We start from the raw sequence: 16380 nt of genomic DNA, 5'->3' as shown, positions 1-16380 counted from the left end.
TCTATCTTCAACTGGTTTATAAAAATTCAAAGCATTTTGGAAATAAAAGACCATCTTTAAAGCCTATGACAAAGGTGCTACTAAAGCAGTGTTCTCAATCCCAGCTCATTTACCTTCAGACTAAAAGTTCATCTCAAGGATTCTGATCCTTGACTGTGATAGCCTTATACCAGGCCATGATCAATCCACTGAGATAACACTCTGTTGAGACCGAACACTAGAGTTCTTACATTAGGATGGGATGAAGATCAGTCACTACAACACAATCCAAGATCAGAATCACAAAGGCTTTATATAGCTGCAACAGCATAGATAACTGTGGCTATACAGGCCAGAAGAATGCTACCAGGACCATCATGCATTTGTCTCAGTATTTTCCCATTAGCCTAGGTCCTGCCAAGAGCGTAGAGGAGAGGGGACAGGGAGAGACAAACACAAAACTTTACAGAAACTGTGCACAAACCAACCATATCCTCTGTCTCTTGTATAAGAAGGGTAAAAGGTAGATCTAAGAAAGAACATGTGTGTTTTGGGACTAAGGATGGACAGCCTGAATCTTGATTAGACTAGATACCATATCAGTAGTTCTCTTCTTTTTTCACCACATAAAGGGGCATTTAGTATGTCAAATCTTACCTAAGTGGAATGCTTTGACACCACTTCTGTTCTTGCAATTTTTATATAAAACATGCAACATCGTGAAGGCCATATTAGGCTAAGCAGAATGCCATGTTAATTCTGACCCAATATAAAGACAGCTTCCCTTTTTTTGCTGTCATGGTTTAACTCCAGTCAGCAACCAAGCACCACGCAGCCACTCACTGACTTCCCCCCCCTGCAGTGGGATGGGGGAGAAAAAATTGGGAAAAGTAAAACTCATCAGTTGAGATAAGAACAGTTTAATAGAACAGAAAAGAAGAAACTAATAATTATAATACTAATAAAATGACAATAGTAATAATTAAAAGGATTAAAATATACAAGTGATGCACAATGTAATTGCTCACCACTCACCAACCGATGCCCAGTTAGTTCCCAAGCAGTGATCTGCCCTGCCCCAGCCAACTCCCCCCAGTTTATATACTGGGCACGACATCATATGGTATGGATTATTCCTTTGACCTGTTTGGGTCAGCTGTCCTGGCTGTGTCCCCTCCCAACTTCTTGTGCCCCTCCAGCTTTCTCACTAGCTGGGCATCAGAAGCTGAAAAAACCTTGACTTTAGACTAAACATTACTTAGCAACAACTGAAAACATTGGTGTGTTATCAACATTCTTCTCATACTGAACTCAAAACATAGCACTGTACCAGCTACTGAGGAAGACAGTTAACTCTATCCCTGCTGAAACAAGGACATTCCCTCAGAGGTGTGAACATCAGCCAAAGCATGGATACATGCAGAAACATAGCAGGAATAGTCTGCATAGATTACAAAGTCTCAATTTAGTTTCTCCTTAGAGTTGAACACAGAAGCGTTACCAGAAGGCAACACAGTAGTCTTTACTGATCCAAGTAGGCTATGTCATCTGACTGTGTACTGATACAACCTTGCATCAACAAAATATCGTGGCAGGATTATGACAGAGGCATCACACCCATTGCTCCCTAACTGAAAAATTGAATTTATGAGGATTAGAGAGTATTCTTGGTGAATGACAATGGACATCATCTTTTAATAATTTAGCACAAGCCAGATCCACCTCTCACTCACAAAATTCAGGATGCTGCGCAAGCTAAAGCATGGTGTAATTTCAGGTTAAAAACAATAATAAGGAAACACCAGTGAATTGACAAAGTTGTCCTACAAAAGGACAAGACAGATGAATTAAGAAGGATGCTATTTTTGTCAGTCTATTTTAGCTGGGGGTAAAACAGGGATCTTATAAACATTAATTTACAGAAAGTGTAAACAAAGCAAGGTTTTGATACAGGCAACTTTGGGAATTTCATCATTATTGTCAACAAGATCTGAAACAAACTCAGCACTTATGCTTACAGTATGAATTGTATTATGACACTTAGACATCCTTTCTCTGGCCTGCCTCATACTTCAGATGTCTTGGAAAACTGCCTCAATGTACCTTAACTAGAGGCTAGAACTGGCCTTGGCAAGACCTCAAGGAGGCTGAAATTAGGACAATACTTTCTCATATTTTCCTTTAAGGGAACAGACTTGGACTATAAAATAAAAGATGCAAACAAGTGAAGGAAGATTTAGATGCATGGCTCGCAACAAAGAAGGGTAGCTGCAGATAAGCAAAGAAAGCAGCAACACAGACAAAGCTGATATTCCTTTGCAGCACTGGAGTGTTTCAGTCAACTACACATAAAATACAGAAAGTGATCCGAGAAGCAACAGCAATACGCACAGACTCCATGAAACAACTCATTAACAAAATACAAAAGCCTACAGGATTCTGAGCTCGGTGGACACCAGAAAAAAAAAAAAAAAAAAGAAAAAAAAAAAAAAGACCAAAACCCAACAGAAAGGCAGGGCGGTGCCAATACATTATCTGTGAGGTCGAGGTTTTATACCTGCAAAACCAAGAAGGAAGAGCTATACTAACAGAGCATCTGAGGATTATTTTCATTTACAGATAAATTAGTAAAACCAAGCTTCTTTCATTCAGATATTTTTCAGTTAATCTTGACTCCATCTCACCCAGCTAAAGAAGATCTCTGAGCACCACACTTCCTGGGAAGTACATTCTAGAGACCTATACCTCAATCCTTAATGGCTTGGGATCGTATCTTATTCCATCAGCCTGCCTACTGTCTGACTTCCAACAGGACTGAATGCTGTTTCCTTGACATTTCTTATATTCTGTGATATTTGTAACATTGGGGTTTGTCCGGATTCATGATGCTATCTTTAGAAATGCACATTAGTTAAAAGAATGAACGAAAAAGAAAGGAAGTGCTTAAAAGTTAGGGCACCTATATGCCATAGCTGCAAGCCAGGCCATATATTTTCACTAATGAAATGGTAGCAGGGCAACAACTGTTCCCAGGATGACCCAAGCTTAACAAGCTTTGGCAGCTTAACAAGGCCCACAAAATTTAAAAACAAACCCAAAAAACCCACCACATACATGCAGGAGTACCACAATAAACCCAAAACCAGCAAGTCACAAGCATTCAGACACAGAAACCTGATGAAGCTAACACTGGAGGGAAAAAAAAGTTATACTTTCTGCAACTGAAATGTAATAGCTCTGGTGCTAAAACAAACCAAATTCCCTACACATAACATTTACTTAAGTATCTTAGAGGCAGGCCTCAGTAGAACAGCCAGCTTTGCAAGCAGAGTTACTTGCTTGCAAATAAGTTTGGTTGCAAAGTTATTTGCCTGCAGAGGTGTAAGACTCAGGCCAAAGATAATTTGGTACAACCTCCACTGCAGTAAAATGAGGCTATTTAACACACATTTCAATCAACCACTACAGAATTCCCACATTCAGGAGCTGTCACCTAAATGTATCCTTAAGCACAGTTTTCTCGGAAGTGGCAAAAACTGAATCAAAGCCTAGTCCCATCTGCCACCAAACCAAGCTCTTTTTCTAATGCACTATGAATACACCTTAATTTTTATTGAATGTGCTGTCAGTGATGTTGGAAATTTATTTTCATGGCTCCTTCTGCTGGGGACAGTATGGCCATAACAAAAGCATGAACTTCCAACAGTATGACTATCTATGCTTTGGTGTATGGTGTAAAGCACACTAGCTCTTTCCCCTAGCCAACAAACTTGGCAAGGCTGTAGGACAGACCACCAACAGAACCCTCTTCAGGTGGGGAAAGGAAAGAATACTTTCCCAGTTGTACTGAAGACAATTATCTACCTGTTGAGTCCATCACATTTTCCACTACCGGTCCAAAAGAGTAGGCAAGAGTGTTGTAGCTACTGAATAGCAGTTCCAATAGTCTCTTTACCTTGCTTGGAAAGGACTAATGAGGGACAATGGACGGCTGTTGGTTGGATTCAAGTCAAATCCCAACAACAGTCTTCCATCGTCCCTCATTAGTCCTGTCCAAGCAAGCTAACAGGATATTTGTAACTTGGCAAATACTATGAAAAGCACCAACACTGGCCTTAGTTATGGCACCCTCAATATTCTCCAAGTTTCCCTGAACTAGAAATACAAAGTTTAAAAACAGTTGCTTTGGATGAAAGATTATAACTAAAAATGTCACTGATGCAGGACAAAGCATCTCCGAAGCAACAGCTCCTTCTGAGCAGTCTCACAAAAGACCTAATGTATCTGTGAGAGCTATCAGTGCAGTCTGATCCCAAACACTTCATTTAAGAAGTCAGCTTGCTACTTCACCCCAACTTGCTTGCCTCCTCAACCTGCCAGATGCTATTTTTTTTTTCCTAAGATAAAACAGCTTTATACAACCATTTTGCAACAGTTAGCATCTCCTACTCTTCATCCAATTCCAAACAGATGGATGCATCGAAACATTAAGAAGGGTAGAAAAAGACTACTGGATAATCTAAGGAGATACGTTGGGAAGAGAGATTCTAACACATTGCTAAACACACATCAGTATCTAGAACCTCAAGCTCAAGTGCTGAACAGAATGAAGAAGGGGAAATTAAAATTAGCAAGTAAGGCAGTGTTAGAAAACAAATTTTAGAGAAAAAAACAAAACATGGAACACCCTTCTCGTCACATCCTTCGTACAGACTCCAGATCCCACTAGTGGACTCACTCCTCTTTTCATTTTTCTGTTAATGTATAAAGCACATGGTGTATCTATACTGGCTCTTTGCTCAAAAATTTAATATCCCAGCTGATTCAGGTCTTGAAAGCTCACCCTCTCTCTTGAACTGGAGGTGTTCCCCCAAGGCCTTACAGATGATCGGGAGACACCCTACATAGAACACAGAAAACCATAGGGATATACTCCAGCCTTCAAATATGAAAATATATTTCATTCCTTCTGTTTCCTTCCTCCCAAAGTAAGCTGACAGCACAATCAAAACACTAGTTAAAACATTCTTGCTGATTCTTTGAATGTTACACAGCCACATGTAAGTAAAATCTAATTCAAAGGGAAAAAAGCAAGCACCCAGAAACCCAGAGGTAAAATGCTTGAAGGCAGGAAAAGGACTGGTAGCAGGACACTAAGGAAAAAAAACTCAAAACAACAGAAAACAGCCCAAACAATTGAACACATCAATTGCAAACAAATGTAAAGAACCGAGATGTGCTAAAACAGATCTTGAAACAAATTCCTTTCACTGTAAAAGACCTTACAAATCAGTAGCTGTAATACACTGGAAACACAATCTTTCCCATAACACAACAGTAAGTAGCCAGTTGATTTCTAACTGCGTTTTGCTAGAACAAGACTTCAGAATGAAGATTCTGACAGACATCCTCTTCGGACAACTCTACTGTGTGACCTTCAAAATATTTAACAATCTCACTACTAGTGAGATCATTACCATAACTCAATTTAGCAATTAACTCAATTTTATAATGCGTATAGTCATGACTCAAAGTTATTCCACAACTTTACTTCATCCTGATAGAGGTAGGATACCCCAACATTTCTAGGAAGATTTCATAGGACATTTAGAATAGTTTCAGCCTTGGCATAGATTCTACTAGCACCACTAAATTTTCCACAAGGACTCCAGAGAGGATAAATGAGTTTTACATGACTATGGAGCTAAATCAACCGGCAAACTGACTACAGGCATCAGCTTCCTATTTCTTTCAAGCTAAATAAAACAATTTTTTTAAAAAAAAGGCAGAAAAAAGAAGTAGAATAAAACAGTCAATATCTCAAGCACTTACCCTCAGATTTCAACTTCGTAAGAACAAAAATCAGGTAGTTGTTAAAATCTGGATACTGATTAAGTTGTTCTAGTTTCTGAAGAGATAAACTGTTAAGGAAAGTTGAACCTTCACACACAGCACTTACAGCTTCCTGGACACAAAGATTATTAAATGAGTTATATACTGCTGCATCACGTCAACCAGCTGTGACTATAAGCTCCCAATATACAGAGTATGAACAATCTAAAAACAGTTTCTGTATTTTCTTACTGAAGCAATATCTTTTGGTTATGGGGAAATCTGACAAAAAAAATCCAGGGACAGACACAGAAATTAATAGATCCTTAAAACTTTTTGTAAAGCCACTAAAAAAAAAGCTTCCTCTGTACAGTTTTAGATTTCAATATTTGCACTTAGAAGCCCGACAAACCTAATGAATCTACTGGGACACAATCCCATAATACATCTTTTTTTTTCCCTCCACAATAAATAAAAGCATTTCAGCATTAAAACACAACAGCTATGAGTTTGATAAGCTACTCATTTTAATATTAGACATATACTTCTTTATGATGTTAACTAGCCACAGCCTGAGCTTTCAGCAATAAGAACCGGTTTAATTGTAAATGCGCACACAGATAGTTGTGCCAAGAAGTCCATGCTTATTCACAGCCTCATTAAAAAAACCCAAACCCCCAAATGACAAAATGCTCCTTTAACTGCAGGAAGAATGATTATGTTTCTGAACAGCTGTGAAGGTACACAGTTGTTTTTCCTAAAATTTGTCATTACTTCTGCCTCAAATTTCCCAGTATTCTGCCACTGCTTGGCTAGTGCAGGTATCTGGCATTCTCCTTCTATCCTGTTCTCACACCCTGGTGCTAATAAGTATTCTGCTCAACAACAAAATTTTAAGTCAGTGCAACGTCACCTCTAAGTTACTAAATCTACTGACATCATCAGTATGGCAAAGACATTTAACAAGAAAATGAAGAAGTGAGATTATTTGCTCCATAGGTATTTACTTTACTTGCTCTTTAGCTGAATCTCTAAACATTCAAAGTAGCTAAACCTTAGCCAAACACATATATGTTAGGACTTGACAGCCCAGTAAATCCCTTCCAGTTCTAAAGGATCCATTTCATTCCAAAGACCGACAGCCAGTGTCTCAATCTAGTGGAAGGTGTGCCTGCCCATGGCAGGGGGGTTAGAACTAGATGATCTTTAAGGTACTTTCCAACCCAAACTATTCTATGATTCAATCACAAACTTAAGAAACTTCATTTTTAGATATTTAGGCTGTTTGCATCAAGTAGTAACTTTGCTAGAGAAGCCTGCCCTCTTTCCACTTTCTTTCTCTTACTAGAGAGTAAAGCATACTTATCACAGCCACAAGCTCCTTTGTTGTGAAACACACAGAAGATGAAATGTAAAGAGGAGGATGGTTAGGGCAAGTGAAAATAATGAACACTCTACATGGCCCCTAGAAATGAAAAATCAGACATATGAAGATTGTTGTCAAAGGTGCCAAGCCAAAGAGCTCTTTCAGGAACAGCCAAGAAGTAGGGTAGCACATTTCAAAAGTTTTTTCTTTTCCCCCAAGCTTCAGAAACATAATCATCAAAACAGTCAGTTAAACATTACTAAGCATTGTGAATTCCAAAGTATCAAGTAGGAAGCAGCAGCAGAAGTGAGCAAAAAGAACTGAAAGAGCAGTATTTAATAGAAACTTAGTGAGAAAACACTTAATTGGTCTAGGAATCGAAGAAGAGCTTATAGGCCATATTTTCTGAACAACTTCTTAAACCACTTTAACCGTTTCTTTTTTACTCCAGGAAACAACCAATATCTTTATTTGAAAAATATCTGAAGCCTTATTAATTCATAACTTTGTTAACAAAGGGTTTTGGCTAACCTATAATCCCAACCTTGTTATATTTGAGTTTTAAGCACCCAAATGTGCCAAAACAGCGTCATAAAGAAAGGGCATGACAGAACCAACACACTGATAATCTTAAAAAAAATTATGGACTGAGAATACTTTAAATTTGAAACCATTAATCACCACCCTGCTTGAACACACTACTAAGTAGCATTCTACAATACAACAGCCATCACAAACCTTTTGTGGAAACAGTCTCAAAGGACGTATATATTTTTATTTTTTTTTTAAATCACAGGACAGGACCTGTGAAGTTGTATTAGAACATTTTCCCAAACTGATGTATAATACAGTGGTAGAAATGTGCCGCTTCTCTAACCTTTACAGGCCAATATATGAGGACCTCCTTTGAAAGCACAGGCTTCCCAGCACAACAGGGAGTTACCACTACCATTTAAAAATAATTTCAAACATCAATTAACAGCACTTTTGTTCAGTCAATTTTTACTTGTCTTTAAGACAGACAGCATCACCTATGTTGCACATCCCACACGTATGCTGCTATATTTCAATAAACAAACCAGATGCTATTAAATTATTTGAAGCAGAGCTTTAAAATGTAGGTTTGCATTAAAGCTACGCTACAAGCACTGTTGCTATAAACACTTTTGTATTTTAAATACAAAAGAGCACCAGTTTAAGTTTGGGCCGTTATCAGAACACTTTACTTAGACACTTCTGTTTAGTATTTTTCAAAGGAAGCAATAACATCTTAAAAGTTCTTGCAGCTATGTTTCAAACAAGATGATCAAGATGAAAACTACCTTCACCTTTCAGATAAGAGCAGAAGCTTTCCTAAGCTTGACCACATCTGTTAAGAAAGCCTATAAGTGGAGCAAATTTGGCTTCAAGCTAAACTCTTAAAATAATGTAAATATATAAATACATACACATATATTTTTATCTACTTAAATTAATTCTGTTGCGTTCTGTGAAGACCTTCAAGCAAATGCCTTAAATAAAAGGGGATCAAGATGATAAACTCGTATCCTTCGTAGAATTTCAGGACTTCTAGATATTTTAAAGCACTTAAACGGCTAGCGCAAGGAGCAGGACAGTAGACAAGGGCTTCATTTTTCGAGACCTATGCTTCTATCAGTCTCAATTTAAAGTTTTACTCTCTCGATCTTTGTTCCTTAAACCCTTGCTATTTCATCACTTCTACAATCAAGAGAGACTTAGGGGGGTAAAAAAACTCAACAGCCCACAACCCTAACGCCAAATGCACTGCAAAGCAGCACGAAAAGCCACATACAGTAGGTTTCCCCCTTCCCGTGAATGTTAACGAGCGTAACGAGCAGTATTTCAGGCTCAGGCTTCTAGGCAAGCAGAAACGTCCTCACAACGTAGCAAAAATGCGCGGTGTCAGAGCCAGCGGGCCAACGGCGGCGTGCGGGCAGCGGCTCCGCCGGGGGCACTCCCCCCACCAGCCACGGCTTTCGCCTCGAATCCCAGCCCCGGATTACCTCAAGAGGACCCTGCTCGCCTCCGCTTTGCCGCAAGGGCGACGGGTACCCCGCGCCGCGCCGCCTGCTCGGCCCAGCGGGCCGCGGGGCACCCCCGGCCCCCTCGGCGGGATCCGCCAGGGCGAGGGCCGCGCTCCCGCCCCGCCGTGGCTGGAGGCTGGGCGCTAGGCGCTGGCGAAGGCCCAGCGTGGGGGAACCCGGGAAAGCGGCAGACACGGCCGGCGCCGCGCCAGAGCCCGGGCTTTAAAAAGAAAGGAAAAAAAAAAACCCAAACCAAAACAAAAGCCACCTGCCCCCCCACCCCGGCCTTTTGCTCCGGGCTCGCAACAGGTGCCCGGGCCCCCGCCGGGGGAAGGCGGCCCCGCGGCCCACAGGCCGCCTCGGCCGTTCAAACGCCGCGCCACGGCCGCCCGCCGCAGCGGGGACTCGGATCTCCGCGCCGTGGCGGCTCCCCGGGCAGGCCCGGCCGCCGCCTGCCGCAGCGCCGGCCTGCAGCCGCGCAGGCCGCGCTCCCCCCCGCCCGCCGCCCCCGGCCTCCCCCAGCGCCCGCCCGGGCCGCCGCGGCCCCGCTCCGCCCGCGCGGCGCAAGCCTCGGCCAAGGATACTTGTTGCACGGCTCTCTGCGTGGTGGTGTCCGGGGACTGGGACTCCTTGAGCAGCTGCAGGATCTGCTGGAGCCCCTGCTCGTCAGGCTTCCACTCATACTCCATCTTGGCCTGCTGGAAAACACCAGACAACAGGCGGCCGCGGTTAGCGGCGCGGCGGGGCCCAGGCCAGGGGAGGCGGGAGGGCGGAAAGGAAGGAAGGAAGGAAGGCCGGAGGGAGGGAGGGAAGGGAGGGAGGAAGGCCGGAGGGAGGAAGGCCGGAGGGAGGGAGGGAAGGGAAGGAAGGAGGGGGCGTCCGCCCCGCTCTGGCTCTGGCTTTCGCCACCGCAGCGCGCACCCCGCCACCCAACGGCTCGGCCCCGCCGGACGGACGACACCGACCTGCTCCCGCCGCCGGACGGAGGGACGGACGACACCGACCTGCTCCCGCCGCCGCCGCCCGCTGTGCTTCGAGTAGACTGAGTCACGGCGAATTCGTGATCTGGCCTGAAGAGCCGCCTCGCGTCTTCTCGGGTTCTAGTGCCGGCCACGCCCCCGCCCGCCCGGGCCGCCTCGGGCCCACCGCCGCCGCCGTCAGCTTTTCCCCGGTGCGTCCCACAGCGCCAGAAGCCTGGGGGCGACAAAAGGCGGGCTCCTCAGTCCCGGCCGGGCGGGAAACGGGTCGCTTCCCCCTCCGCCACCCACCCGAGCAGGGGGGAGGAAACCTCCAGCAGCCGTGAGGGGCGAAGCGGCGCCCCGGCCCCGGGCCGGGCCTCCTGGCCCAGCTGCGGCAGCGCATCCGCAGCGCCTGGCAGCGGGCGGCGAGGCTGCCGCCCAGGGAGGAGAAGCGGAGGTGCCAGAAGTCGGGAACGGGGTACCTGGGCTGCCGCCTGCTGTGCTTTTCCGTGGTTTGGTGGAGTGCTGAGCGGGTCTTGGGAGTTCTCCAGAGGGAATAGTACCGACTACGCGAGGAGGGGCGGGGGGCCGAAACTCAAAAGGAACCGCTTTGAACACCTACTGTACCTTAGCCTCAGCCTCAAAATGCATCAGGGGATGTTCTCGGGTCAAAATTAGCAACTTAGATACCTACATACGTGTGTGTGTGTGTGTGTGTGTGTATATATATATATATATATAAACCCCATATGCATTACATACATTTTTATATATATATAAAACTATTTTTTATATATTACACATGTGCTAATGGGCAAAATAAGAACACATGCTGCTTAAAACTGGTCTAAAATATGAAAATGAAAAACACTGTTTCCTTGGCTTTTTATGATCTTGCTTTCAGCTACTGTGTTTGTAAGCATCTCGCTTGACTATATGAAAACTAGTTTCACTTTTTGCTGCTTCTGCTGCAGCACAGAACTTGGTATGAGTGCTGCACACCACAACCTTAACAACTGCTCAGAGGCACTGAGGACAGGGAACATTAGTGATTCCTAATGGTGCATCCCAGGTAATTTACTGTGTGGCGCTTCACCTCACATCCCCAACACTTTGACAGGCAGCTCTCCAGTCTCAGGTGCCAAAAAGTGTCCTGAGCCAAATCTCCTTCTATTACTGTGAGCCACCATTCTTGAAGGAGACAAAATTAGTCTCCAGCAACACAGCAAAAGGAGCCATAACAGGCAACAAGACAGGCAGTGCACTTATAGTATCTACATATCTGGATAATGAGGACAGTGAAAGAGGGTACTTGGCGAATCAGGAAAGCATGCACACTGGAATAAGAAGCAGGACACAGCTGAATAGCAGAGAAGTATGCAGCACTGCACACAAGAGAACAAAACCAATGGAGACAACAGAAACAGCTTATAAAAAAAAAAAAAACAACAACACAATAAATGGGGCATGTTTCTTAAGCTCTTCCATTTAAGCAATTGCCGTAGTTATCATAGGGTTGTTTGGGAGACAGGCTACTAAAGCAGTGCATCTCTTGAAAGCTTATCCCACTGAAATGTCTACAAGATGGAGCCCATAAGGTGGGTGCGTAAAGGCATGCCACCAGTTACTAGGAAAGGATGGGCACGAGAATTTTGTGACCAGGGTGGATCTCCAGTAGTTCCCCTCTAGTACAGGAAAGTCTCAAAACAAAGGATGTGGACCCAGGCCATTAAAACTGATCTTCACGGCTCGCGCTGTATGGGCAGGAGAGCTGTCCACAGTGATGCTTGCACAGCTGGAGCAGATGAAAGCTGTGGTCCAACAAATCAAGGAAGTGCTAACTGGGCCTCATTCCCCTAACCACTGCCTTAGCAGGAAGGTTGTAGAAACCTGATTATCTCTGAGACTTCTGGCCCACTGTTGAGTTTGTTTTAAATTAATTAAAGCTTCAGAAGTTACTTTTCAGAAATTATGACACAAGGCTTACATTTGTCTAATTTTGCCAGTAAACTAAGTGTGCTAGACAAAAATAACATTAAATATGGGAAACAAGGGAAGAGACCAGAAAGGAAGGTTGAGAGACAGAACAGGAAAAAGCAGGAAGAGAAGCAGGCCATGGATCTATAACTAAGAAAAACATAGGTTTCCGTTCCATGAAAGTGACCAGAATTATTAAATCCTGGTAAGAACTTTCTGCAGTAGAAAGGAGAGAAAAAGGCCTACAAATCGGAGTATGAATGGGAGTCACTACAATTAGTGGGAAAATCTAAATGCTTTAGATAATCACCCTCCAAGATAGGTTCCTCCTTACGTTCCACACAGGATTCTTTGCCACTGGGAAGTACTCAGCTTATATAGAAATCAAAGCAAGTATCTTGTCTTGCTGGATACCTTCTCTTCTTGATCATTACCTTTAAGTTTTTCTTACCTATCTCTAATCCTTTAAGTTCTGTAAGGAAGCAGGAGAGGGGAGAATACTTAACTAAGCCAAGAAAAAAAATTCCAATTGAAAGCAAAGAACATTATAGAAAAAATGAGAAAATTGTTTCTTTCTGTATCCTTTACCTCTTTGTTTTCTACTACCTGTTTCTCTCAAGCAAAAATCTCATGTAGAAAGGAATTTAGAATCAATGTTAGGTGAAGTACCAGGCAGAGGCATGAAACCTACCATTCAAAACATAAGATGGCCTGGTTCGTCCCACTCAATCAGTATAATGCACCAAAAATAAATTTGAAACACTTCACCTATATATGTTAAGGAGACAAAAGTTCACTGAAGACAGGAACCTTGCACAAATGCTGAGGCTAACCTTTGATTTCTCTATTATCTAAGCTTCAGACGTCATGTACTAGCCACAATCCACTGGTATCACAACAATGTATAATATTAAAAAAAAAATAATCAACCCCCCCCCGCAAACACTAATCTATATCTTTCATTTCTCTTTCCACAAAGCTTGCTGTGTTCTACTCCAGTATCCACAAAAAGCCCAGAAGCAAATTTTTTATCTTTGGTTTTGTTGTCAATACTATCTTCCCTTTCTCTCTCAGAATGTTGCATTAGATGAGGCTGAAATGACACATATCTGGGATTTCTTGTACCAGGAAACAAAAGGAATGGCTACACTATGTAGTATGGCTAACTCATTCAAAATCCAGTAGTGAGACCAGTAGCTCTGAATGCATGAGGCAGGCTTCAATTCTTGCTTCTTCCTAGGATGATGAACCCAATCTTTTTTCTGGAAAGTGTCCTTACCACCACATTTGAATGTACTTGGTGCTAGGTCTTTTAATCTCTCCCGTTCCTTTCCATTATGTTATAAAAAGATAGTAACAGGAACTTGGATTAGGAACTGCTTTCTCATCAGCAACCTGTATAATAATTGACAGTCAATACCTAAGAGACAAACATAGACAGCACAAATAGGAGATTCATAACAGAATACACTGCCCACCCCTCCAGTAGTTTCAGTGCACTGAAAAGAGAAATAGACTGGTGCAAATTTCTCCCCACAACCAGCCAGAAAAGAGAGCTGCACTACTGGTCCCATCCCTCAAATGCCATAGCCTCCAAGCTGTACCTTTGGGAAGTACAACTTCTTGCTGGTAGTGGTTTTGAAACTAGTTTCTAATAACTATTCTCTAATAAAAATTAATTCTCAAATTTGTCCTAATTTCAGAATTGTTAGACAGTTTCAGCCACTTTACCATTTAAAAATTTTTCCCAGTCTTTAGTTTTACTACATTGGTAATATTAGGGTTTGGGTTTTTTCTTTTAGAGAGAATTCTAAGGAGCTACCTTCTTGTCACAAAATTCAGGCACTGCTACCTGTAAAAACAGTATTTAATAATGGGAATCAATCATTCAATCCATTGCTAAAATCCAGGCTTCCAAGTTTCCATGCAGACTGCCTATAGTGTCTCTCTGTACCTCTGTGTATAGAAGGTTTGTATGCACAGAGAAAATAAGTGATATTCCATAATAGCTTCCTGTGTAAACCCTCTTATTTCAGGCTAAGAGAGATCTGTGGATTAAGCTAAGCAGAAAAAAAGCTCTCATAACACAGAATAAATGTGTCTCTGCAAAGGACCTCATGCAGAATAGCTACTGCTATATTATTTTGCGATGCCTTCTGCCTAGAGATGTGCCCTAAGGTTTCACTTAAAAAAATACTGGTAGTCCTCACATACAGCATATCAAAGGAGAATCCATTCTAAAACATTTAGTGCAGTCTTTCTGAGTTCAGCCATATGATACAAGATGAATATTTATTACACAATCTTTTGAATAGGTTTTAGAAGAAGATAGTTTGACCCTGTGAAGCATCAGAGAGGTTACTGAGGAAACAGATGCAAAGACAGTCTGAAAGGATTTTCTGTCCATGGCTGAAATGTCTATGAAATTAATTCTGTACTTTTCTACAGCTGATTGGTTATTATGATAGAAGGATTGTTTTAAACAGACATCTGAGGAAACATTAGAAAAATATTTTTAAGACGGGATCTCAATGTTACTTTATATTTGAGGAAAGTCATATAAAAGCGTCAACCAGAAGAGGCTGTAAGCTTACTACTTTTTGGCTCATGCAACAGTAACTAATTTCACTGTTGCCATTGCAATTCTGTTGAACATAGGACTTCATGGTAAGATTTGCACAAATAGTATTAAGTTCCCATATGTAGGAGTGGAATCCCTTTCCGGTAACTAAGGACACAAAAACATATTTTAAGAGTTCTTTGATATCTGAGGATGACAAAAGTCTAAGACCAACAGGAAATCCACCTAAGAGAAGGTCAGACAAATCCAACATGATCCAATGTACAATGGTAAGCCTCCGACTAAAGTAAAAACTTCCGTGGAATGTACCAAACTAAGAATTTGCTTCATCAGTAGGGTTAAGATTATCTTAAAACAGGACTTTTATTCTTCTATCTACAGATAGAATTTCTACCTGTAAGGAGCAATTTGATAGCAACATTCAAAGCAGCAAAAGAATAGGCTTTCAGATAATATAATTTCAGATTTGGGTACAGTTAATTGACCTTTCCTGCTGTCATTCATTCCCTGTGGCTGGTAGGTCTAGGATTAGAATGAGAAGCTGAAGAAACTAAGATAAATTATGTTAGTTTCCTACCCTCTTGAGACAATTCTGGCTATAATTGGTTTTGTCTTATGTTGCGTAGCATATTAGAAATCGTGTATGTGTACAATTGATCCCATAGTACAGCACCTCATAATGAAGCTGAACTCAAATTTGCTGGAACACTGGACATTCCAATATCGAAGGCAAATAAATCTGTAATGCGATTTGCTCTCCATGGAATATCAGCTTGATGATGGACTTTTTCTGAGAGTACCTACAGTTATGATAATGTACCTGCTCAGGAAATCTGCTACACTGTTGCCTCTGAGAAAGGGAGAGCTTTTCTGCCTCATCATCGTTGTAGCATCACCATCCACAATTTCAGGGTTTCTTTTCCTAAAGGTGAAAAGCAGTACTTCTTTTTGTAGATGTCTGTAAAATCCTGCACTGTGGAACTCCATTGAGCAGATGAAATAGTACGCATGATAACCTGACAGCCTGTAATTCCACTCTTCTGACAGAAGTATGTTCCTTCTTTATTTAATGAATACATCTGCTCCTCATGCATTCAATGAGCATAGAGGAAAGAGTACAGCAATATAGTTTCCATATATATGAAGGTGCAAAGCCACCACACCATTGCAGTTAAAATGGATGCCAGGCCACAGCATGCACTAACATTTGATGTTTTGTAGAACAATTAATTAAGACTTAATGCAAATTAGGTTTACAAACATCAACACATAGCATAGGCTTATATGTACAAATCAGAACTGAAACCCAAGTCTATTGCTGTTGTTGGGTTCAATTAGATACGCTACATTGCCAGCTGCAGAGACAAGACAAAAACCTGTTAAGCTTTCACCAATTTGGAAATCATCGGGAGTGGTCTGAATTCTACTTCGATAGGATGAAACATTGTTCTTACAATTCATTAAAAGTCCAGCTGACTGAACAAGCGCCAGACACTGTGCAAAGATCTCGGGATTTAAAATGCCCTTGGTCAACTAATCTTCTGGACAATGATACATTTGGATACATCATGTCTTCAAATTTGCTGTTATTTCAATTCCACAGCTAGAGATACCAAATGGAAAGATACTGTGTTGCTAATG

The 16380-nt window shown here is 42.0% G+C and overlaps 1 protein-coding gene across 7 annotated transcripts in view; it reads right to left on the bottom strand.

Annotated features, from left to right (window-relative positions):
- The window catches only part of TNPO1 (transportin 1), a 78963-nt gene that overhangs the window by 50099 nt on the left and 12484 nt on the right, over positions 1-16380 (bottom strand). For 4 of the 7 annotated variants that reach the window (XR_007505037.1, XM_049794756.1, XM_049794750.1 and 1 more), the window contains exons 2-4: positions 10188-10416; positions 9807-9920; positions 5812-5887 (exon numbers count right to left, since the gene is read on the bottom strand). Coding sequence is in view for 6 of the 7 variants with exons in the window: in XM_049794756.1 (XP_049650713.1) it covers positions 5812-5887; positions 9807-9911 (181 nt within the window). In the remaining variant the exon portion in view is untranslated. The remainder of the gene's footprint in view (positions 1-5811; positions 5888-9806; positions 9921-10187; positions 10417-16380) is intronic. The other 3 variants (XM_049794752.1, XM_049794754.1, XM_049794755.1) reach the window with 3 other exon arrangements.

Source organism: Accipiter gentilis, chromosome Z (assembly GCF_929443795.1).
Source record: "Accipiter gentilis chromosome Z, bAccGen1.1, whole genome shotgun sequence".
NCBI classification, from domain to species: domain Eukaryota; kingdom Metazoa; phylum Chordata; class Aves; order Accipitriformes; family Accipitridae; genus Astur; species Astur gentilis.
Note: the sequence above shows the minus strand (reverse complement) of the source record. Positions and strands in the feature narration are given on the sequence as shown.